General features: G+C 32.7%; 3 protein-coding genes across 4 annotated transcripts in view; 2 read left to right on the top strand and 1 right to left on the bottom strand.

Annotated features, from left to right (window-relative positions):
• The first annotated feature begins 875 nt into the window (after positions 1-875).
• On the top strand, positions 876-1,871 carry LOC148232634 (uncharacterized). The gene has a single exon (XM_088190656.1). It carries the CDS (start codon positions 876-878, stop codon positions 1,869-1,871), a length of 996 nt encoding a protein of 331 aa, XP_088046782.1.
• A 924-nt stretch (positions 1,872-2,795) lies between these two features.
• On the top strand, positions 2,796-4,667 carry LOC148232635 (uncharacterized). Its single transcript, XM_088190657.1, has one exon. It carries the CDS (start codon positions 2,796-2,798, stop codon positions 4,665-4,667), a length of 1,872 nt encoding a protein of 623 aa, XP_088046783.1.
• A 4,466-nt stretch (positions 4,668-9,133) lies between these two features.
• Nrx-1 (Neurexin 1) overlaps positions 9,134-25,762 on the bottom strand; it is a 209,084-nt gene continuing 192,455 nt past the window's right edge. The window contains exons 11-27 of one of the 2 annotated variants that reach the window (XM_088189849.1): positions 25,087-25,194; positions 21,590-21,782; positions 21,293-21,484; positions 19,996-20,139; positions 19,712-19,929; positions 19,530-19,638; positions 16,893-17,486; positions 16,628-16,828; positions 15,774-15,890; positions 15,517-15,695; positions 15,229-15,400; positions 14,890-15,116; positions 14,637-14,828; positions 12,275-12,390; positions 11,795-12,204; positions 11,575-11,717; positions 9,134-10,928 (exon numbers count right to left, since the gene is read on the bottom strand). In XM_088189849.1, coding sequence (XP_088045975.1) covers positions 10,785-10,928; positions 11,575-11,717; positions 11,795-12,204; positions 12,275-12,390; positions 14,637-14,828; positions 14,890-15,116; positions 15,229-15,400; positions 15,517-15,695; positions 15,774-15,890; positions 16,628-16,828; positions 16,893-17,486; positions 19,530-19,638; positions 19,712-19,929; positions 19,996-20,139; positions 21,293-21,484; positions 21,590-21,782; positions 25,087-25,194 — 3,459 coding nt within the window. In that variant the 3' untranslated portion in view covers positions 9,134-10,784. Of the gene's footprint in view, positions 10,929-11,574; positions 11,718-11,794; positions 12,205-12,274; positions 12,391-14,636; positions 14,829-14,889; positions 15,117-15,228; positions 15,401-15,516; positions 15,696-15,773; positions 15,891-16,627; positions 16,829-16,892; positions 17,487-19,520; positions 19,639-19,711; positions 19,930-19,995; positions 20,140-21,292; positions 21,485-21,589; positions 21,783-25,086; positions 25,195-25,762 lie in introns of both variants that reach the window. The other variant, XM_088189848.1, reaches the window with a different exon arrangement.

Genomic DNA, 25,762 nt, shown 5'->3' on the forward strand with positions numbered 1-25,762 from the left:
CCATACATACCCTTATTAGCATCGCAATATAAATAAGTAAGGTCAGTATAGGTATTTTTATAACGATTTAAAGTTGACTTATGGTGATAGGGTAGAATTCTTAAGCAGCCTGTATATAATATGTTTGCTAGAAAAATCCAATGTGTCAATTTCTTGCAAAATGGCGACAGTAGGTTAAAATTTAAACGAGAAGATTGCTAGATATGAAGCTTTAAGAATTCGTAACTTAATCTAAATTAAATAAAAAAAAAAAATAGTTTTTTGCTTTAAAACAAGCGATGTATCAGATGTATCGAATCTCTATACAGTTTAAATTTTTATATATTAATTTAATTTTGGGTATTAATATGTAATTTTAAAAGTTATGAATGGGTTAAGATTCTGTTAATAAATAATCTTAATTTTTAGAGGTTGTAAAATCATTGTTCCGACAATTTTACATATATTTATGCATGGCCGAATAAAAGTGTGTTATGGCCGTGCGTGGTTTTTTGTGTATAAATAACCTGAAGACGCCTCAGCTGTCACGGCGTGTGGTCGTGCGTCAGCAAGGATTCTGAGGATGTAAACTCTGATAATAAAGCATTTCTATGGTTAGAGGCGTTTAATTCCGTCGAGAGACGGTGGTCCTTCGAAAAGAAAAGACGGCCATCTCCAAAGGGGAGAGGTCGCAACATTTGGTCCTACGAGCCGGATGGACCACCAGCGCTTCGCTGAGGAAGCATTCGGGGCAGCAGCAGCTGAGCAACTGCGGGGCATCATAGGGAAGCCGCCGGGTCGAGAAGCTGCGCAGACGGACGAGATGACATTTAGGTTAGTGGTTAGCCGTTCCCCACTTGTTATTTCCTAACCTCAAACTTTTCCCTCGAGTCAATATGTCGAAACGCGACATACTGAAGCGTTCTAGGCTGCAGTCGCAGCTTAAGCGATTTGCCGACGCTGTTGAGGGCTGCGTGTCGAGAGGAGACGCGTCGGGTCTTCAAGTACATCTTGATGACGTTGTGGATGTCTTAAGGACCTTTAGGCAGCTCCAGGAGGACATCGAATACACCATAGGTAAGGTGGATGATGAAGCTACCTCGGCGTTCGAAAGGGATTATTACAAAGCCATTTACGCCGCGAAAGAGTTAATAGTGCGATATGCACGGGGGCAACCCCCCCTTCCAACAGTCGCACCGCCTACTAATGTCTCATTACCTGCTCTTCGGTTGCCTTCATTTGAAGGTAACTACAAAGATTGGCCTCATTTCTCTAGCCTTTTTCTAAATATTGTTTGCCGAAAGGCAAACATATCAGATCAAGAGAAAGTCCATTATTTGTTGACTTCGGTCAAGGGAGAAGCCGCTGAGGTCCTTCGCGGTATAGAGTCCGCAGGTCAGTCATTTGACTTCGCATGGGAGTTGTTGCGATCACGGTTTGACAACCCGAAAATTTTGGCCACTGAGCACTGGAGAGCACTGCTCAGTATTTCGACGGTTAGCGCCAGCTCCCATGTGGGGTTAAGGAAGCTGATCGATGCGGCTACGTTGCACGTAAGAGCACTGGAAGGTCTTGGGCTGCCAGTGCAGCATTGGGATTTTGTCCTAGTGCAGGTCATCGTGTCAAAATTGGCAGTGGTGCTGGCCCGCGAATGGGAAGCGACAGCACTAACAATCAAATTGACAACGTTCGAGGCGTTGTTAACATTCCTAAAAACGAAACAGCAAGTGTTGGAAAACACAATTATCCCGACTCAGGTTCCTATTAAGGAGCCTAAAGTTGTTCACCAAGTGAGCCATCAGCCGTTGCGCGAGGTATGTCCTCAGTGCAAGGGGACTCACAAGTTGGGTGAGTGCCACAGTTTCAAACAATTACATGTCCATAAAAGGTGAGTCATCGTGAAACGAAACGCACTATGTTTTAATTGCCTGCGGAAAGGTCATAGTGCTGGTAATTGCAGGGGCAGTTGCTGCTCAGTGTGTGCAAAAAGGCATCACTTTCTGCTCCATGAAGATAGGGATCGAGCAGAAGCTCCAAAAGCGACAATGTCCGCTGTAATGGCCTGCCGGCCAGGTCAAACCGGTAAGGTAGTATCGCAAATAGCTTTACTTTCGACGGTAAAATTATCCATCCGGGGTCGAAATGATTCCACGCAAGTCTGCCGTGCCCTTCTTGACACTGGCGCTGAGACGAACCTTGTATCATGTGCACTGGTTGACAGGCTGGGTTTGAACATCCGCAAATCCAGCGCCAACATAGTGGGTGTAGCAGAGTTTGTGGCTGCTAGTCAAGGCTCTGTAAAGCTAAAAATAGCGTCGAGGAAGGAAAAGCAGTGGTCGGTAATTGACGCTATGGTCATGCCGAAATTGACTGCAAAAATTCCAAGCATGGCCATCAGCAATGTACGTAGGGCCATCCCTAGATATATCCAACTGGCAGACAATGAATTTGACTTGCCGGGAGAGGTGGATGTCATCCTTAACGCAAGTTGGTTCTTTGAATCAATGCGCAATGGGCGCAAAAGAATCAAACTTGAGGATGGGTCAGTAGTAATTCTGGAAAATTCCACATTTGGGTGGATAGTGTCAGGTAGAATCTTAGCACCGGCCTCTAAAGATCCTGCCTGCAATCTTAGCTTGGTGCAGATGGACAGGCAGTTAAAAAAGGTCTGGGAGCTCGAAGAGGTCCGCACTTTGGGTGTATCATACGAGCCAGCGCTTAAGCGTTTCCTTGCTTTAGAAAGAAAGCTGGCGAAGTCTGTAAAGATTCGGGATGAGTATACTGACTTTCTTAAAGAGTATATCTCTCTTGGTCACATGTCTGAGCTTCCCACCGATCCGTCCATAAGGGACGAGGGTTACTACATTCCACACCATGCTGTGATAAAGGAAAGTAGCCTCACAACCAAGCTCCGAGTGGTTTTCGATGCATCGTTCAAGTACAGCAACGGTGCCTCGCTCAATGATCTACTAATGGTTGGTCCAAAACTACAGCAGAATATTTTTGTCGTGTTGATTCGTTTTCGTCGGTTCACGTATGTCATTACGGCTGGCATAGAGAAAATGTACCGGCAGGTTCAGGTTCACGCCTCCCATAGGAGATTTCAAAAAATCTTGTGGCGATCTGACCCACGGGACGACGTGAAATCGTTCCAGCTGAACACATTAACGTACGGGACAGCTCCAGCTTCATTTTTGTCGGTGCGTTGCCTGCATCAACTTGCAGCTGAGGCAGAGGTTGATTTTCCTGCAGCCTCTGCAGTCATAAAAAATGATTTCTATGTTGATGACCTGCTCACCGGAGCAGATTCCATTGTGGCCCTTAAGGCATTACGGTCTCAAATTGACGTCATATTGAGAAAGGGTTGTTTCACCCTGAGAAAATGGCTGTCAAACGAGCCAAGGGTGATAAGCGATCTCAAGGAGGACGCAAAGGTACAGATCTCTCACCATATCATTGAGACGAATGAGTCAACGACACTGGGAATGGGCTGGGAAACGAGAACAGATAGGTTCTTTTTTATGGCAGCGTTCCCGGAGACAGTCCCAGTGACCAAAAGGGAGATCCTCAAGTCGATCGCACAAATTTTTGCTCCGCTGGGTCTAGTCAGTCTCGTTGTTGTAATATTAAAAATATACATGCAGCAGTTGTGGAAGGAGAAGCTTGGCTGGGATGATAAAATCCCCAGCTCTTTATTCAGCTCCTGGCAATTGTTGTACGGGGGTTTAAATGGCCTAAAGGCAATAGTTGTCCCACGCCATGGGTTTGCGCAGTGTCTGTCTAAGATCAAATTGGTCGGATTCTGCGATGCGTCCATCAAGGCATATTGGAACCGATCAATGGTGAAGGGCTATGTGTGTGTCTTTGTGTGCTTTGCGACAAAGGCAGTGCACCTGGAGGTTGTCACGGGACTCACTACAAATGAGTTCATGAACACCTTGAGACGATTTATCGCGAGGAGGGGCAAACCTGCCGAGTTGCACTCCGATAATGCCACGAACTTTGTGGGAGCCTCTCGTCAGCTAGGAAGGCTTCTAAGATCTGCCGACTTCAAGGAAGTTCCGGCTTCGTTAGCTGAACAAGGGATTAAATGGAGATTCATACCACCACGGTCACCGCATTTTGGCGGTCTGTGGGAAGCGGCTGTCAAATCAGCCAAGCGACATCTGGTAAAGGTAGTGGGAAACGCGTTCTTGACATATAAAGCCTTCAGTACCGTCGTTGCGCAGATCGAGTCAGTATTAAATTCGCGTCCGCTCACTCCAAGTTCCAATGATCCAAATGACCTCGTTCCATTGACTCCTGGTCATTTCCTTATCGGCGAGCCACTAACTGCTTGTCCCCAGGAAAACGTGCACGACGTGCCGGAGTCACGGCTGTCTCAGTACAGACGTTTACAGCAGCTGGTGCAGCACTTCTGGGCCAGGTGGTCCAAGGAGTATGTGACATTGATGCAGCAGCGCAGCTTCAGATCGGGTTCCTCCAATCCTGACATTGGCGACATGGTGTTGTTGAGGGAGGACAATCTGCCTCCTCTTCAATGGCAACTTGGACGGGTGATCGGGTTGCAGCAAGGAGAAGATGGAGTTGTACGCGTTGTCTCGGTAAAAACGCCTAGCGGCATCACCAAACGTGCAGTCAGCAGGCTAGCATTCTTACCAGTGGAGCAGCAACAGGACACAGTGTAATAAAACAAATGTGCGTAAACATCGCTCAGGCGATGAAATTAGAAAATAGTGAGTTTACAAGTATCGTTTCAAAATAAGATACAAAGCTACTTGAAGCGTAGGGAGGAAAAAATGTTCCAAACATAAGTTTTTGCAATGTTCATATGTTACGATGTTTGTACGTGTTATCTGTTCTGTATACTTGTGTATTATAATTTTTGTTGTGTATACTTTGGTATTGTTTTTCGGTTGGGAATACTCATGTGTTATAATTTCTGCGCCTATGTGGCAGAGTTTTTATTTAGCCGAGTGGCTAACCTTTTTTATTGGTTTTTATAATTGCGTTCAGCCAACTGTTTTTCAATAAGTTTGTTCAACTAGTGTTTTGAAAGAACAATACTTCTCCCTTGTTCAAAGTATGTACGTTCCTTCAAGGGGGGAGAATGTTCCGACAATTTTACATATATTTATGCATGGCCGAATAAAAGTGTGTTATGGCCGTGCGTGGTTTTTTGTGTATAAATAACCTGAAGACGCCTCAGCTGTCACGGCGTGTGGTCGTGCGTCAGCAAGGATTCTGAGGATGTAAACTCTGATAATAAAGCATTTCTATGGTTAGAGGCGTTTAATTCCGTCGAGAGACGGTGGTCCTTCGAAAAGAAAAGACGGCCATCTCCAAAGGGGAGAGGTCGCAACAATCATCAAGGATTATAAAGTAAATTTTTAATTTCTTTTGCTTACCGACGTCAAATAGTAAATTTATATGCATGCTTTAAATTAACCTTAATGATTTTGCTGTACTATTTTCACCTGGTTCAAAAAATGAATAATGAATCTTTTTCCAAAACACTACACAACAGGAACCATGATTTTTGATGTTGAAACTCGGTATTTAGTATGTTTTGCAACTTGTCTACGGTGTAACCTTTATTCTGATCTCTACTTAGTATCGCAGAGAAATAATTTTCTTGTCGCAGGTAAAGATTTCTTTATAAATGGTTTTCTATTGTTTTTGAAAATTAATATAGAACAGACTTTAAAACATTGCCTTGGGGATTGTCCATTTTTTCACCTCCTTAATGGCATCCAAACAGTGGCGCAGCTACGGTATGTGCCGCCCAGGGCGATCCCTAAAATGGCCGCCCCCCCCCCCCCCATACATTTTTTGCAGGGTCATAAAATCAGCATTTCTTAAAATAATAAATTGATTATTATTAAGCTGTTGGTATTCGTGGATTTATATATGTTTTAGTGTATTCAGGGCTAAGAACCGCACTAGACGATTCCATCGCGAATATGCCGCCCCCATGCAAGTGCCGCCTGGGGCGGCCCGCCCCCTCCGCCCCACCATAGCTACGCCACTGCATCCAGACACTTTCACTGACTTATTTTTAGGATTAATATTGCAATTACATAATTTTTTGAACAAACGACTCAAAGTTAAACGATTGCCCTCGCCAAATTGCAAACCGATTTTTTTTATTTTTAACTTGTACCAAAAGGAATATGTCTTTTGTCGTAATTAAAATGCATGAGTGCCTAGAAAAAGAAAAAAAAAAAATCTGTTGGCTAGTGTTAAATAAAATTAGAAACATAACACTCTTTGTAAAATAAATTAAAAATATGGTTACTTACTACAAACGTATTGTATCAATCATAATCCGTTCCAACTGATTAAAATTCTGCTACTTATGTAGGTTGTTTTTAAAATCTTCGGTACTTGTCCTCGAGCGTGTGTCATGTTTAATAAAGATGATAAGGCGTAAGTCCTTGTAGCGAAGTAGTAGTCCAAGCATGGAGGCGTATAGGTTCAAGTGTGTCTAGTCGTTCGAGTAAGCCGTATCGCCACCCGTGCGTTAAAGGGTATTGTAATAATGCGGGTGTACTATTCGATGGCTGCTATGTCCGCGGGCACCCTGACGAGACTTCAGACGCGTAAGTGCAGTGTCTTTCAACTTGTGTTACATATAAGGTGCTACATATAAACAACTTAATATTATAAGAATAATACTCTTATATCAAATTGTATTTTTTTTATTTTCTCTTTTTGCGTCCAAATAAAATAATAATTGCAACAATAGTAATCGTAACATTAAAATCTATCAGAATAATTGATTTATTAAATTAATTGATCATCATCATATATATTATCATCATTATTGCGATAATTTCAGACAATAATAACGATAAAAAATGCAAATCCTCTTCCCTTGAAACAACGGTATACACGCACACATATATACGTCCACTCGCATATATACGTTATTATAAATTTTTACCTGTATATAACTACAAATTCAGCTATGCTACAGTTTGTTCGATCTGTGTGTGTGTTTTTCATTTATATATTATGTATGTATATATACATATATATGTATATATATATATGTATATATACATATATATATATATATATATATATATATATATATATATATATATATATATATATATATATATATATATATATATATATATATATATATATATATATATATATATACATACATATACATATATATATATACATATATAAATATATTTATATACATATATAAATATATATATATATATATATATATATATATATATATATATATTTATATATAAATATATATATACATATATATATATATATATATATATATATATATATATATATATATATATATATATATATATATATATATATATATATATATATATATATATATATATATATATATATATATATATATATATATATATATATATATATATATATATATATATATATATATATATATAACTATATATAGTATAAATTTATACTTATCAGTTAGGTATTTACGAATACAGTAACATTTTTTAAGTTATGTTTTACAGTTTATAGTTAAATAGTGCAAGCACGTATCTACATCGTTAACACGTTAACAAGTCTCAAATATTGCACAATGAATCGTGTGAAGGCAAAGATTTACATATTACGACGACATATGGAACTAAACATTTTTTTTGTATAATATTAGTTGTGTTAGATGTATATATACAGAGTTAATTCATGTTTATATATTATATACAAATATATATAATACATTTAAATGACCGCAAATCAGATGTATATATCTAAATTTTATTATAATATAAGATCACAATTTAATTGAAAAACGTCGAAGGAAATACAGATTGAATATTACATTTCAAATCATTCAATTAGCCTGTAAGGGAATTTTTATCAATATTTAAATACTTTGAAAGAATATAACAATCAATATATAAAGTATTTTACTATTTGATATATATTATATTAGAAGTACGTAAAGATCTGAGATGGAAACGAGAAATATAAAAAAGATTCTATATAACGTATTGATTAGGCTTCTAGGATGAAATGTGATTGTTTTATGATACAAGGCAGACCAAAAGATTGTAATTTCTTATGTTTAAAAATTATCATCTCCTGGTTTGCTCATATGTATATTAAATATATGTATTATTTAGAACAATGATTTGTGCATATTTTAGATAGACTAATATATATGTATATATAAATATATATATATATATATATATATATATATATATATATATATATATATATATATATATATATATATATATATATATATATATATATATATATATATATATATATATATATATATATAAGAACTAGTCAAAAGTTTATACATACAATTGTAAACGAGTCTTATGTACATCGATATGCATTTTTACAGTTGGCAAGCGCTTCGTTTAACCCCTTAAGCGCCTCGCAGCTCTCATAGGAGTCAATCGCTTTAAATTACATTTAAATTATATTTAGAAATATTGCAAATGCAGAGAAACGTTTTAGAAACTCCGATATTCTAACAGATAACATAATCAATAATTGAAAAATTATATCATTACGTCCTTTTTATGTGATTAGTTTATAATCACTACACGAAAATACCACAAATGCTTCGTTACCTATGATTTGTAATTTTTAAATTTTAGAATCAAACTACTCGTTATAGAGGGACCATCTAAAATCATATATTTGCACAAGGCTCGATAAGAATACAATGAAATGCACAATCGGGATGTACTTGAAATGTATTGTTAAGAAATAATAAATTATTACTTTCATTTAACGGATCACAACCATGTGTTAAGTATATTAGGTTATGTTTTTTAAAATCTACAACCCTGATACAAAGGTAATAATAGATCATGACATTGTAGCGGTGTGGGAAAATTCACTCTAATTAGACTATGGCAACACTCTGTTCCATCCCGCGTGTGAATGACTTCGTCTTCTTAACAATCATTTTTATGCATATTACATTTTTGGATATGTTAAAAAATTAATTAATTACAATTATAGCTCTTTTCAGTCAATATATTCAATAATATTAGAAGTAAACATAAACCTAATAATCATTGACTCTTAATTGCACGCATCAAGTGATTTATTAAAAATAAACATGGTAGTAAATTAGTTTAATTAATTGGTTAAGTTCACAAACTTTTTGATTTTTTTCTGTGATTCGTCGCTCAGACTATATATTTTTAATATTATAACCAGCGCATTTCTCATCATCAATGCATATTGCATCAAAGCTAGCGCGATCGACAGTTTCTCATTTTTTTCTGTTTAAATTAGCCTTTGAATTATTGTATATTACTTCTACATATATTGCTGATTTTACCAGTAAAATAAAAGAGTCACATGCCTGATGAGACGTGATTCAATATAAACACATACCAAATAGCATAAAATACGATGCATAAAAGAAAATTGCATTAGCTATAAAGTAGTTTAGAATTCCAAACTCAATAACCTTGGCAACATTACAATGAAAAAGTAAGAATGCCAAGTTCTTGTACAAGGTAAACTCTTTTGTTACTTCAAACGTTACCATGCCATATTTTTACAATCGTCTTGTAAAGAACATTAAGCAAAAGTTCCGAATGAGACTTTCAAAGCAGTCATTGGCAGCGCCGATACTTGAGTTGTATTAAAAGCATGCTGTCAAAAGCAAGCAAACAAGTATAACGGGAATTTTTAATACTTGGCATGATTATATATTACCTAGTTATTAGTCGCATTAAAACATATTTTAAAGTAAAAAGTAAAGAAACCTTGTTATCTGCTTTTTTAAGTACTTGTGATGGATCGTTAACAGGAAAGAATCAATTTCTTAGTGTAAAAATAATAATATTAATAAAAACACATTTCCATGTATATTACATCATATTTCCAGACATACTAATGCATTTGCTAAAACATATAACTCATATTTTATAGTTGTACATGTTCTAAAAGTTACTAAAAGAGTAGAGCAAAATATTGAAAGTTGACCAATATTAAATGTGTTTAAATAACATGTGCTAATAAATAATCACTAAAACATATGTAGATGTATATAAAAATATAAAAATTAAAAAATGTGTTGGAAGCACCCATTTAAATAAAATCCACAGAGAAAAGCATTAATCTTTCATATACACTTCCATTTTAAATATACAAACATATACAAAAATACCACATTTGTATATTTATTTGATCGACACGTACATAATTTAGGTTTATGAGTATCAATTGTAATATAATTTTGCAAATGCATTGGAAATTAGCTCTACAGTGTTTCTTCATTGATTCTCTAAGTTCACATACTATTCATTTTTCTATAAAAAATATATAACACTCACTTTTCTATAGTCACGTAACACAACTCAAAACAAAACTCATTTTTTAAACATACAAACTAATTACTCTTCTTCGTCCATATAATTCCCTGTTTAATGAATTGACGAGTCCTAAATAATCACAATTTTTGGGATTTCGGAACAGTAGTAAAATAACTTTTTTTCAACACCGTTCTCGTGACGTTTACGATACATGGCTCGGAGGTACGCTACGTCCTTACTTACTAACTGCCGTGCTTACTTAAACTAAACAAACGTTACAAGTGTCCACTTAACAACTGATTTTTTTACTAATTATTATTATTATTATTACAATTTCACTAATGTTATTATTAATTATATAAAAAGCGTTTTTGTTGTTATATTCACTCGCACCAATGACGATCTGGTCCGAATACAAAAACTATCACACCTATATATTTTATTATATTGTACGACTGTTAATGATTGTTTATTCACTTTTTTTATTTACACGTACCACTCCTTAATATCTTTACTGTCTCTTTTTTTTCCGTTGGCACCGTTTCTCGGTAACGGTGCCGGAGCCATATTGTTTCGTTGCATCGCTGCACCGTTCATTTGATATCCTAAATTAGCTTGACTTGACTGCACCTAAAACAATCATTATCATTATATAAAATATCTATATTTACCTATATGGCACATAAGCTGTAATATATTTATTTTATTAATTTATTTTGTTATAGTTTTATTTTTGCGGATTGTCCTAGGAATATTATTATATAAATTAACACCGTATATAATTTCCCTAGCCGTACTCGTTTTCTTATACCTAACTATCCTTAAATTTTCTCTATTTCTAATAATAAATTTATGTACATCTTTATTTCTTATTAAATACTTATTAAAATATTTTGATAACATATTATTTTCTAATTTATATATAAATACTAAAACATTGATCTTTAATACTTCTTGAACATTTAACCATTCCAATCTAACAATTATACTTTTACAACTAGTAAATCTATTTTATTTAAGACTACCCTCACTGCCCCATTTTGTACTTTTGCAGCATTTGTTTATCTAATTTATTTAACATATCTAATATTGTCGCACAATAAGTAAAATAGCTTACTAATGAGAAAGATTAGCTCTGTAGACAATTTTTTGTATGTTGTTTATAAAAATCAAATGACAAAAAAATAAATTAAATACACATGTTTGGTCCATATAGTAAAAATGCCATACCTCTCTTGTAAGAAATAAATAACTTCAATAAAAAATAATAAATTACCTGATTGCCTAACAAAGCAGCACTAGCACCTTGTTGAAACGACTTATCGTCTTCTACTTTGTACGACGGGTCCGTACTTGACTTTAACTTAAGTATGAGCAATATTACTAAAATTATGGCAATCAAAGCACTAGCCACGATTCCTAAAATCAAAACAGTACAAACATATGATATAATACATAATTTAAAATATTAATATCTTGACAAACACCAATCAAACCTATGATCATCGCTGTATATTCAGACGCTTCCGAATTGATCCTCTCCCTGTGTTTATTCCTGGGCGGGAACGGCGTTGGTGGATACGCCTCAATGGGTGGCAGTTGAACCGGTGGCAATCTCTCCGGTATGTGAGGATACATCGGCGAAGACTCTTCAACCGGACCCCAAGTGAATATTTCCGGACTTGTGTGCGTCGTTTGCGCCGGAGACGTCTTCTCATCTTCTTCCTTTGCCGTAGTCTCCAGTTTGGTTGTGGAGGATTGATCGGTTCTGGTGTGAGTAGGCGTATTCCAAGGAGTGACCGAATGACCCAAAGTTGTAGTTCCAGCAGAACTAGAACCGAACGTGCTACTCGGTACATGAGATAAAGACGTTTCGGTATCGGCCGTGCTCGTTCCAACACCGATACTACAATTTATAATAGTTTTATATAAACACATATGATAGCAAACTAGTTATAAATACAAAAAAATCATACCTTGGTGTTATAGTGTGATCTACTTCAGTAACAATTTCACCTGTGGATCCAGATCCTTCCAAACAATCTTCATCGTCACACGGTTTCTCCAGTTTACCGCTCTTTCTTCCTTTGTCCTGTAAAATGATATTAGTTTCTGTTTATATGAAACAATACTCGTAAGTAATATATTATTCTTTAGTAAGAAAGATTGACATAAATAACATAATGCTATAAATATTGGTAAAACCATTAAGTTGTCGCTACATCCTACAGTTACTATTTACAGACCTATTTTATGTTTGTATGTTTAAAAGCGGTTTTAAAATTCAGCGCATAGAATAAATCTTCCCTAACTCCTATTCTAAGTAATAACAAGCAATCCCTTTCGTAGTATATGTATATTAATTTGATATTTTCACTTAAGTAGCTATGAATTTTTTTAAATCAAGTTAACCAATCAATTGAAAACCTAATATAATATGAAAAAGTTCCAATGTCCACTTTTTTATTACCGAAATGAATAGTACTGAGCATTCTATACAAGCTCCGTTATGGAAAAAAATCGTAGAACAACCATTCTCACAAAAAATGGAGTCAAAAATATCACTACTATTGGAAAAACAACCAATTTCCAAACATTTTGTGTGAAGAACTACCAATGTCCAGAACATTAGTGGTTCTTTATATCAAACTGACTAAGCAATGCGTGTATAAATTTTTAAACTTTGAATGATAATTAATATATAACTCCTTCCTTAAAATTAAAAAAGGTTAAAATAAGCAATAAAATATTTTTTCTCATTTTTCATATAGTTTCGTTTCAAAAGTATTATATTACTCGTTTTTATCAAAAGTTAGTTGTTTACAAAAAAAAGAATGATATATGTATATCTAATTCTAGAAACTGTCGACACTTCGTGACCCTTTTTTACACATGAGGAATGAGCAGCTTATATTACAAAAACGCCGCAAAAACACAAGAGCATATGCATCACGTGCATACACAGAACATGCATATTATGTTTATTTAACATAAACAAAATTCCGTTTTCTTAAATGTCGAAGGAATACTAATTTATTACAGCACTCAAAAAAATAAAAAAAATGTGCAACATGTACAAATAATCTCTGATATTTGTATTTTAAATTTAAAAAATACATACAAAGTTATTCGATTAATATATTTAATAAATTAAAAAAACGCATTATAAATAAAAGTAAACGAGAGTTAATTCAAATAGCAAGGGTGAAAGTAAGTTCTCATAATAATCATGTGGGTGAGAATATTCTGACAAAAAAAATTGCAAGTGATTGCAGGTATTCAAGTAACATTCATATTTAAACAGTGAAAATCTATTATTATGAAATATGAAACCATGATGTTGAAATGTTTTTTTAGGTTAAACTATTGGTAATTTTGCAATAAAATCTGAAAAGTTAAGATAGAAAGTTGTAAAGAAAATAGCATAACTTTCGTAATGAAGGTATTTTATAGAATAATTGATTATCACTTGATTTTAAATCATTACCTGACTGAAGGAACAAACACAAAAACATACCTTTCATTCTAGAAAAAGCTGATATTAAACATTTTTTCCAATGAAAAATATTCTAAAACCATATTTTAAAGCTTCTGTAGTTAAATATTTCAAACTTAGTCAAATTCAAATGTACAAAATTGATCATTCATTAAAAGGGAGTAACTACGTCGATACAATGTTTTTAGGCTTTGTGATCAATTTAAATTACTAAAAGTATTAACCTTCCTACTATAATAAACTTTTTGCTAATGGACCTATTCCATCGAAAGCTAAAATAAATGTGATTTATTAAGCTTAACAAAATACTTCCAAGATCCTGCCAATTCATATTTCTATGAAAATTACTGTAAGATAATAATACAGTTACTATATATTTATAAAATTGTTATTGTATCATTTTCTGCTAATATTAATATTTTTTATTTTTTCCTATTTTACATACACTTTTCTTATTTGTTTTAGTATTTTTAATGTATGCATGCATGTAAATATATATTCAATAATGTTAAGCTTAAGCTATACATATGAGCAAATTAAAAAAAATACAAAAAAAATAAAGTTTTATTGGAAAAACAGCTAATGTAAAAAAATGCCACAAAAAGGAATAATGTCCAAGTTGATTTTTATTTTTTATCTTTTTTTTGTGTGTATTATTTTATTTCTAATATAAATTTATTATGTTTTAATATTTAATATTTATTTTTAAAACGTATTAATCAAAGTATTTCCTTGTAATCAAATATTAAAATTAGTTTTTACTCTCCTGTAAAAAAATATTTTTGCGACAATGATTGTTCTTCAAATAAGGTCTTTAATTTTTATTTAACTATTTAACAAACCTTATCCTTTGTACTAGAAGTCGGTCTGGGTTGTGGTGGAACATACACCGGAGTAATTAAATCATCTCCTCCAGAGCCAGCTTCTGGCGCTGGTAAACATTCATCTTCATCGTCATCACGACATCCAGATCCGGCTCCGGAGAATACTAACTCATCCAATACTCCTACACCTCCATATCCTGATGCCGGAGTCTGCAAGTTCAATATTCACATCACAACCAATAATAATAATAGCTTGTCATAAATAAATTACTTGTTGCATCCTATGTAGCTCGTTACGATCCAATATTCCAGTCATCAATTGAGCGTCTCCTCTGACTGATGCTCCTGAATCCTTCTCTGCGGCCAAATCTAAGACTCTAATAGCATTCACTACTAAACCAGCTATCACTCCGGTGAATCCTCGCTCGATTCTCGATTTGGCTTTGTTCCATTTACCGCCAACATATATGGCAGATTGGGTGTTGAAATAATCGGAACCTATATTACAACATATATTTAATTACATACATATTCTTAAGAAATAAATTAGAAATAATATTTTAAAAAAATATTTGTATACAATTAAGCCTAAATATAAGGGATTAACCACCTTGGGGATAATTGACTTGTACGTTGAAGTCGTCGACTTGTAAAGTCGAATTGGCTCCGTGTCTCGTGAATCTCACAACGTGATAAGCATTATCGTTGACTTTGACGTTGATATCGCCGAGAGGATGATCGATGCCTCCAATGTTGTATACCATAAAAACGTTTCCTTCAACCTAAAAGAATTCCATTGTTAAGAATCAATCAAAGTAAATTATTTGTAAGCCTTTTATAAAATCAAAAATCCGAATTATCACTTGATTTAAGGCTTTATATTAGAGAACAAACTAACAATTTCCATTTCCATATAGTTTTGCGTTGTTGAAGATTCAACTCTAAGTAACACAGCATCAGAGTGGGATGTCACAAAACCTAAAGCAACGAGATCTTGTTTGGTATCGCCAATCCTCGACGCCGGGAATACGTATTGAACCATTCCTCTATTTGGACCGAACTCATAAGCAATTGATTCTGTAATTTATATTATTGCTTAATATATTACATGCTGTAAATATATGTATATCAGTAGTAAAATATAAGGATATATACCGTCATAACAAGTCGGTCCTGTGAACGACGTCATATCGCAATCACAAGCGTAGGTATTCCACTGTTGAACACAAACTCCTCTGTTTGCACATGCATTGTGACTACATTTTGTTGGACCTGTTATAAATAAATAGAATACTATAATATATCCTGAGGTTTTGAAGATTTTTATTTATTGGTTAGTTGCTTTGAGAGGTTTATGAGTTTGTAACACAACTATGCTTTTAAAGCTGTAATTAGAACAGATATTCTTAATTATGAAACAAACATATTAGTGAAAAATTATGTTACTAAAATATATGAAATTGCTGCTCTATAGTAACACTTAGGGCATCCAAATACCGTCCAAAATCATTATCCGGTTCTCGGGTATTTATCTTTAAAGGAACTGGGTAACCGGTTCGGATCCGGGTAATTTTTGTCCACTACTATATACTGAACTAGAGCTCAAATTTACGAATATTATATGTCTTGGATTTTGAATTGTATCTTGAATTATCATGAATTTTAATCATAATTTATTTAACCTTTTCGATACCCCGATTATCACTACCTACTCTGTATGCAGCTGTGATTTTAACGGAATTTTTGACAGCACCGAATATCGTTGCCCGGAAAGGTTTAACTAATCTCAAAATTCGTTTTGAAAAATAGAAAAAAAAATTGGAGAATTTTGCTTCTTTAAAATCGTGTGACAACAGATGTTTAATTTAAAAAAATGAAACATTATATTGAAATGAAAAGAACCGGGTACCCGTTAAATTTATCCGGTTCTCGATTCCTATAAAAAACACGCAGGTACCCGCGTGCCTTAGTAACACCCCATTCCAGCCTGCGGTTGAATGTTCACATACCTTCACAACCAGTCAATAATGAACTGCTTGGCACAACGGCATCGTCGATCAATGAAGGGCTCTCTCCGGGAAGATCTAAGCTAGCTAAGCATCCTTCAAAGCCTTGTCTTGATACAATACCAACTCCTAATCCAGCATACATATCTTTCATCACACCTCCAATATACAAAATACTGTCTAACTCAAATGTCAACACAGAACCTAAAAAAAATATGATGTATTATAGCACAACTTTACATAGAACATATTATCAAGAATAGCCTACCTGTACTACTAAATACTTCAAACGTATCGTCTACTGTTAAAGTATGGATCTTAGGAGCTGGTCTTCTTACTGAGATTGAATGCCATCTATTATCGTTTAACGGTGCCTTAGCTTTATCTTTGATAGTGACGACGCCGTCTCCCAAATTAAACACGTAGTGAACGTGTCCGCTGACCAGCTCAATAGCGATAAAATCTTGTTTCTTACCACCGTTGTACAATAATATACCGTTCGGCTCCAAAGTTTTGAAGTAAAAGTCTATGTAAACGTTCGAGTATGCTTTCAAAAGCGGCAGTCCCACATACGTGTGTTTCGATCTGAACGTGACGGACTTGTAAATGTTTGGATGATCTAATTTGGTAAACTTTCCGGTGACTTTGATCTGTGGATACGTAGGTATTAGATTGTTCGAGCCCAACCCCATCGTCTTGGCTAAGTCGATGAATCTATGTCCGTTAAATACAAATCCTTGAAGGTATCCGAAAAAGTTGGGTAACGTAGTAGTCATCTGGATTTCTTCTTCAGCGTGGAACAATCCTCCCAGATGAATGGTGGTAATCTCCAACGTGGACGCTTTCCCCAGAATAGTCTCAGCTAAATTTTACAATAACAAAACTCAATCAATATAATGCAATGATAACGTTTCAAACAGAGTTACGACATCAAGAATGATAATGGCAAATAAAAATCAATCATGATAGATCGTTTTAGAAAAATAAGGAGACAGTAAATGAAAAAGACTCGAAAGCGTAAAGCGTCATCAATTTATAATCCATGAATCGTTTCATCTCACTTATTTTTTATCAATTTACTTTATATTTTAATTAAATCACATGTTATTTTATAAAAATGTTATGTAAAATTTAATAATAAAATCAAGCACTATTCACTAACATCTAAGAGGCTCAATGTTTCATTATTACACCGTTTATGTTTATTTAGCTCACACCTAAGTTCACTTTTAAGATCGTTCGTTTTATTATTTATTTAATATGAAAAAAATACAATAGAAACATTCACATACACTAGTTAGGAGCAGGCACAGTGAAAAATCACTCTATGTAGAATGAAAACGAAATCATAATGAGAAATTGAAGAAAAATAAAGCAAAACTCAAAATGGGTAACCAAAAATATAAAGTGCCCACTAGTAATGAAAACAAAATTTTTAACATATGGAAATATGATCAGATAATTAAATTTGCTTATATATTATTTTTTGTAACTATAACTTGAATATTCTGTTTTATTTATTAAATGTATTTTTCATATATGCAAATTTATTTAAATCTAATTTGTCACACCGCAGCATATATTATAAAATATTTAACTGTGTTAAAATAGTTTGGTTTAGAATTAAGTTAATCTACATAGAAATAATTATAATGGCTATAAATATTCAATAAAAAATCATTTTTTTTATTATGAACAATATTACTAAATTTCATAGAAAAATTATTGTACTATATTATCTATGGCATTAATTATATTATATGCTGCAGTATTTTATATGTACTATCATTTGGATTTACTTAAAAAAAATTGCTATGGTTTATTTACTTATGAAACCAATTAACAAAAGTTGATTGAATTTAATTATTTATCCACTTAAATATTATTTCTTATTCAAAAATATTTTGGGTTTTAGAAAAAATCAATTATAAAATTAGGTAAAAATCAAATATATTATTTAATACTTTTTAAATTATTAACTGACAAATTATAAAATTAATTTGTGCGAGTTTTTTTGCAGTGCAAATTGGATTCTAAAACCATATCTTTATTTTCTCAAAATAAAAAATAATAGCACCATCTATTGGCGACTAACGATATTAAATACTTTTGACAGGTTAATTGACTACTTTGTGAATGAGTCAAATTTTAATTGCTGTTAAATTGCAACACTAAGAATCTTAAAGTTAAAATTTGTTTGCATTAAAATCGTTTTCATAAAAGCATTTAAATTTATTGTATCTTTTTAAAAAACATTTTTTTTAAGATCTAATGTGTGCAGAGAATAGAAAGATGTTTTTTATTTAGATAGGCACATATTGATCCTCTCATATAAAAATAAATCGAAAGCTATAACACAAATGTACATGTTCTAAACAAGTGTTAAGACATGAATAATGATTGTTCAATTTGTTTGCAAATCATTTTAAAAGAATAGTAAAAAAATAATCCAGATAGGCAATAGTTTTGTTAAAGAATGTCAAATAGGAGAAGGTACACATAGATACTTATATTACTAATTTTTACATTATTTATTAATTATTACACTCTTGTTTTTTAGTAACATAAATTATTACAACGTAGTGTTTAATTAGATAAGTTAATTTCAACCAACATACACTTAGTCTCCTTGTATTATTACTAGTTCATATCTTTGTTTTTGTAAAGAAGGTAATAGTGACTTTAAGTTCAATCCAAATAAAAACATATATTTTTATTGATAATGTTACAATCATTGATGACGTTCCTCTTTTGAAATGAATATTTTTATTTACTTATTTAGTTTATTTAATTATTTTATTCTTTGTCACCAATCAGTGCACATGATCTTTGTAAATCATACAACATTTAAGGTAATACAAATATAAGTGTGCGCGGTGGTGTGCCCAATACATACATAACATACCCCTCACGGGCACAGCCGAGTCCACCTGAAGCTTCAAGTTTGATGCCCTTCGCGAGAACCTCACTGTGTGCCACTCGTTATCGTTGACATTTTGACCGGCTAATAAGTTCTGGGAATCGAATTATCATTAAGACAAACATTCGGGTGCCATTATGGTATAAGACCAAACCAAACGAGCAAACCTTTTCTCGGTCACCGAGACGGACGCTGGCCCTCACCCTTCCGGCAACTACAGCCAGCTCCAGACGATCGGCAGCACTTGAAGCAGTTGTCAACAACAGCAAACCTAAAGGTCTCAGAGTGCGGAATCTAAGTGCCAGCTCTTCAGTTTGGGTCAGATGTTCTGGACCAAGGGATATTGATATGTGTTGACTTCCGTTGAGTAGGACAGTAGCAGATTCTAAAATTGTGTATAAAATGGATTTTAATTTTGATGCTTATACATACAATAATTTGATAGTCTTACCTCTTCCACACGTTGGTCCGGTATAGCTGGTTGCTGAACAATCGCATAATGGCCGATTCCAGCCTTCCGAACAAGTTCCACCGTGCTGGCATGTCGTTGGTGTACATTGTGGTGATAATATGTGACAAGATGGTCTTACTGATCCTGGAGTTAAAATTTGTATAAGGCGAAATAAAGGCTAAATCTCGGAATGAAAGTAATAAAGTTGAAATTTTGCATAAACCTTTGATTTGACGTTTTAAAGACAGGCTCAAGATATCAAAGGTATCGTATTTTTGCAAATATCTCGTTTCCTACACGACGCATGTCATTAGATGTTTTACAATACTTATAGAGCATATAATTTTCTACAGGTTTGGTAAAATGCAATTCTTTGTATGATTAATGGTTTTTGAGATATAAGCGCGAATCCGATTATGGGATAACGCTATATAAACTACTGCGGTAAAAAAAATGCTTCCGTATCACGCAAGTGGTTGCTTTCTTTGTACCAAATCGACACATTTATACCTTCAATATATGATTTAATTGAAAGAAACAATGGATAAAAAGACTTTTGAGAACTTTGAAAACGGATTCTTCATAGAAAGTGCTACTTTTTCAGAGAATAACCGTAAACAAATAGTTTGACGATCATCTTAAGGAATATCTACAAAATGAATTAAAATTTTATTTAATATTGTCTCATAAATATGTTATTTATCAATAATAATGAATTAATAATATTTTTATTATATAATTAACTTTGTAAAGTGTACTATGTACTAATAGCGTTATCCTATAAACGGGTGCGCGCATTGTGCGCGCTTCCCGCTCTCCGCGCTATATTTCGAAAACAGTTAATCATATAAAGAAATGTACTTCTCAAAACTTGTAGAAAATTTCATTCTCTACAAGAATTGTGAAACATCTAATGATACCCAACGTATAGGAAGCGAGATATTTGCAAAAAAATACGATTTTTATGACCTTTGACTAGCGGACACTCGATCTTATGAGACTATTTAGCACGTCTTAAGAACGTCAAAACAAATATCTGTTTTATCTTTCATTCCAAGGTTAAATCCGTATTTGACTGGACTATAATAATATTTATTATTAGACGTATGAACTAAAATCCTGCTACACCACTACGATTCATCCGTAATAGACAACGGCGCCTGACACTAATACCTGATCTATATATTATTATTCCCCAAAAACATATACAAGAAAGATTCATAAAGGGACTGACAAGTCACACACACTGAACATCATAAACATGAATTGTATATTGCATTTCATCTTTTAACGATACCTGTATCTTGCAGTCTTGAATAACTCGTCAAATCAATCGGTTTACTGTTCATCACTAGATCCCGAATGCAACCGACGAATCCTTGTTTTAGAGCTGCTGTCCATAAAGCAGGTGGAGTATTTACAGAAGAATGTGTAGGTCCAAGACCTCCGAGATACAACGGTCCATCCAACTCCAATTGATTTGATTCTCCTTAAAATATCAAATAATTTTTATAATATCATTACAGTACTACTAAGTTTTTTCGACAGTATTTAAGATACGTTCTAAAAAGCATTATATAAACTTGATATAAACCTGGAGTTCTAAACTCAGCTGAAGCACCGTCAACAGTGATACGTCCATCTCTACCACTTCTCCTTAATGTGATATCGTGCCACTGTGCGTCATCAACTCTTCTTCTAGACGCACGAACTCTGACACCACCAGATCCTAGATCCACGTGTAGGTATATATGGCCGTTGAGCAATTCCACGGCAAATAGATCAGACTGTTGAATCAAAAGATATCAATTAGTTTATTTAATAAAATACATTGAATTATAACTGCAACAGTTAACGAAAACCAATCAACTAAGCGTTAAAACACACAAGGAATAAGTTCATTGAAATATTTAATGGGTAGCTTAAACCTTAATTAACTTAATGAGTCAAAAGTTATTAATATATTTCTATGAAAATATATGAGTATGACTTTGCTATTAAAATGTACATGTGCTGATTGTGCAAAAGCAAAATTATTAAAGCATACAAGTGATTTGTGAAAGCTTCTACTTTCAGTGTTAAGTGATGTATTCTAAAGGCCAAATAAAATATTTGCTGTAAGCTTGAGTATAATATTTTTAAGTATAATATTAAAAAATAAATCAATCAATACAAAATACACGGACGACAACACTCTGAAACGCAATTATTTGTAACTTTACATTTACATAGTTTTAATGTCATGAATACACAATATTTTTAACTGTAGTTTTATAATAGTCGTACTTACAGCATTTTGTTGTAATAAAAATTTTGATTTCCTAACACTGAATCGATGAACTCGTCTTCGGCATCGCAAAATGATTAAGATTAAATTGTAGTGAATTATGATCTATACATATGTATATAATATACATAGAGATGCATCAAGTTAATAAGTCACAAAATCGAATAGATTAAAGAGCAGTAATGAAACTATTTTATGTATACAAAATAATGTCAAACTTGATACAACTCTAGTTGAAAAAACAGAATAGGTCAATAAAAATTATGAGATTTTTATTTTATTAAAATATAAATTGTATTTTAATTTATTTGTTGCATCATAACATACATTAACCTAATGCGTTACAACGAAGTAAACACAATCAACAACTACTTAGTAAGTAGTGAGATATCAGACTAAAATCAAAGTCTGTCAATTAGTGACATATTTATACAGCTTACAGTCAATAAATTTCACTATGCACGAACTAGCTCGGTTTTATCTTTTTTATTCTTTACAATACTCATTCGTAAGATTGGGAAAATCTAAAAAAACGTGTACTGTAATGGTCGATCGGAATAATACTTATATAATAATAATTAATTCTAATTGTAAAACACTAGAATTTATAATATGGAATTTGAACCTAGATCTTTTAAGTATATTTTAGGCAGAAGTATAGGAAGCTGAAATACTATATTACTATAATACTAATTGTCCGGGGCGAAGTATTTATTGTTTTTGCAGATCCAAATACAAACAGAATTTCTGAGATATTTGTATAAGAAGAGAGTATCCGTATTTGTATCCCAGTACTTTTTGTTAGGAGTATAAGGATACAATTCATTGCATTTTGGCAGTAGCATCTTCTTAAAGAATCACTTTTTGAAGTTTCTAAGGAGCGCTCTCGATAATCTGTCAATGGTCGGTGACTCGGTTGCAAGCTTTAGAGTGCATTAGAGAGTCGCAATCGCGTCCCTTATTCTTGACCGTTGCGGCCAGAACGTGAGCGCTTCTTTCACGAGTCATTTAGCTTTTCAACGAGCTTGCCAAGCACAAAGATGCTTTAGAGTTGGAAAAAATATGTGGGTTTGTACTCATATATTTTAGATGTGCACCATAGCTGTTTATTATTGTTTTATATAATAGCCATCATGAGCCATTGGGAAAATATGTCTAATGATGCTCAGATTTATAATGAAATATAAAAAAATAAATAAAGTATTACGCATTATATTTATTATTAGATTAAATGTACAAATTTATATATTTGTAATAATAAATGTAATGGTAATAATATTTATATAATAAATGTAATAATAATTGTACAAATTTGTATTTAATTATTTCAACATTTTGAAAAAATAGCATAAAAAAAAATCGAACTTAAAAGAATTAAAATAGTATTATGTACATATTATATAATAAATTAAAATAAAAAATATCTTTTAAGAAAAAAAATAATAAAATTTGAAGAAAAGAAAATAACATAAATTTCGAGTAAAAATTAAAATAAATCCAGTAAAATAGTTTTTCAAATATTATCACAAAATAAATTATGTACTTTATTATAATTCTTATTTTTAGGTAAATATTTGCTTATGGAAAATTAAAGTAAGCAATTTATCGAATTAGAATGGTTTGTAGTTTCGTAAAAAATAATTAATTTTACTATTTTATAATTATTTAGCAAATTAAGTACATATGTTAGACTTTTTATGAGATTGTTTTTTTATATAAAAAAATCTATACATTTTTTACCTTTATCTACGAGATTAGACAATTAGAACATTCTTTAATTTTTCAATGTAATTTCCAGAGAATTGTATGCCTTTAAATCACTAATTTTGTCCTGAATGTTGATAGTAACCTTAAGTATGCAAATATAAATTCCCTTCTAAGTTGCACCAAAATTTTAAATTTAAAATATTACTTAAAATTTCAATCATATGAAGTAGCTGATTCGTAGAGTTTAAAAACAAAACGACCGTTAAATTAGTAAATATTTTTTTATCACTTATAACTCACAAGGGTGTTCCTGATTTTTTAAATTATTAATAAAACATTAAAATGTTTTTCTTATTTTTTTAAACCATAATACAATACGCTGCTAAGATAAGATTTAAATTGAAACGCAACAAGAAATATCAATTTAGTTTTTGGAGAAGTTAATGCTAGCCATAGAATAGTTTGGCGTTGGCTTAAGGAATTTAGCAGGGGCGACATTAATCTTGAAAATGAACCCCGAGGAAGACCTCCATTTGTTGTTAATGAAGAGCAATTGAGAGACATTGCTGAAACTAATCCACAAACAACTGTCCGGACATTCGCAATTGACTACAAAAGTTTCACTAAATTCGTATGTCATCAGTAAAGTACCTAAATGAAAAATATATATACTGATGCAAAAAGTGCATCGTATGGAATTATTAAGAACTTACTGTCGATTCTAAACCAACTTAATTACATCCCCCATGAATCGCTAACCGATAACTATTTTATAAGCAGGACGAACATATGGTAGAGCCCAATACATTATCAATGATGATATTCTAAAATAAATTTCCAATTCTCACTATCAAGTCTCAATATGAAGAAACCTAATATAACATATAATAGTAATACAAATAATTTTACAAATTTACAACATTTTTTTATTGACGTGTAAGTGATTACCTCCAGCTTCTTCTATAAAAATGACTTAACATAAATGTGAAAAAAATGATTCAGATTTCAAAATGTATGTATATTCATTATAAATGTATACCTTGTTTTTGTTTTGGCAAATGATTGCGTTTCTAAGCGTTGCTTACCGTACAACCTACCCTTGGCGGTTTAGCTCCTGTGTTGAAAGCAATCAATCCGTTCGGTTCATTGGTTCTGAACTTGAAGGATATCGTTCCCATCTTCACAGCCTCCCACGGCGGAAGCACCTGAGATTCGACAATAATTAAACGTTAGGCAACAAAATGACTTGATCGAAATTCGTTAACGTACTGTTTGTCGAATTTGCGGTCGGTGTAGGTATTTAATGAAAGCCGGATCGACTGAGCTGTGTGTTGCTGCCCAAAGGGCTTAATAAAGGTCTTGTAAGTTAGCCGCAAACAATAACTCTAAAACTTTGCTTTGCCGTTAAATACTATTGTAGTTTATAAATTAAAACGTTATGTAAATGTCAAGAAAATTATGAACAATTGAATAATTTATTTAACAAATTTTAAATTAATTCAAATAGTCGTTGATTTTTAATTATTAATCAAGTTATTTAATTAATATAATCTTACTATTTTACAAATTATTTTCAATACCTCAATAATCAGGTAATCGAGGTATATGTTAAATTACAAGGTATCGTATTGTTTTAATTTGCTCTTATTTTATAATATTGATTTTTTTCCACATCACTCAGTTTTTAACCTTTGTTTTCATATTTTTAAATTCAAAAAAAAGATAATGTTCTATATTATATGGTACAATTTTAACTTATTTAGGTCAAACTTT

Source organism: Plectrocnemia conspersa, unplaced genomic scaffold, assembly GCF_051122295.1.
Source record: "Plectrocnemia conspersa isolate PC_06_02 unplaced genomic scaffold, ASM5112229v1 ptg000008l, whole genome shotgun sequence".
Lineage (NCBI taxonomy): Eukaryota > Metazoa > Arthropoda > Insecta > Trichoptera > Polycentropodidae > Plectrocnemia > Plectrocnemia conspersa.

Bases quoted from the DNA above. Each gene is read 5' to 3' on its own strand.
- LOC148232634 (XM_088190656.1), top strand. From the start codon at position 876: ATGTCGAAACGCGACATACTGAAGCGTTCTAGGCTGCAGTCGCAGCTT.
- LOC148232635 (XM_088190657.1), top strand. From the start codon at position 2,796: ATGTCTGAGCTTCCCACCGATCCGTCCATAAGGGACGAGGGTTACTAC.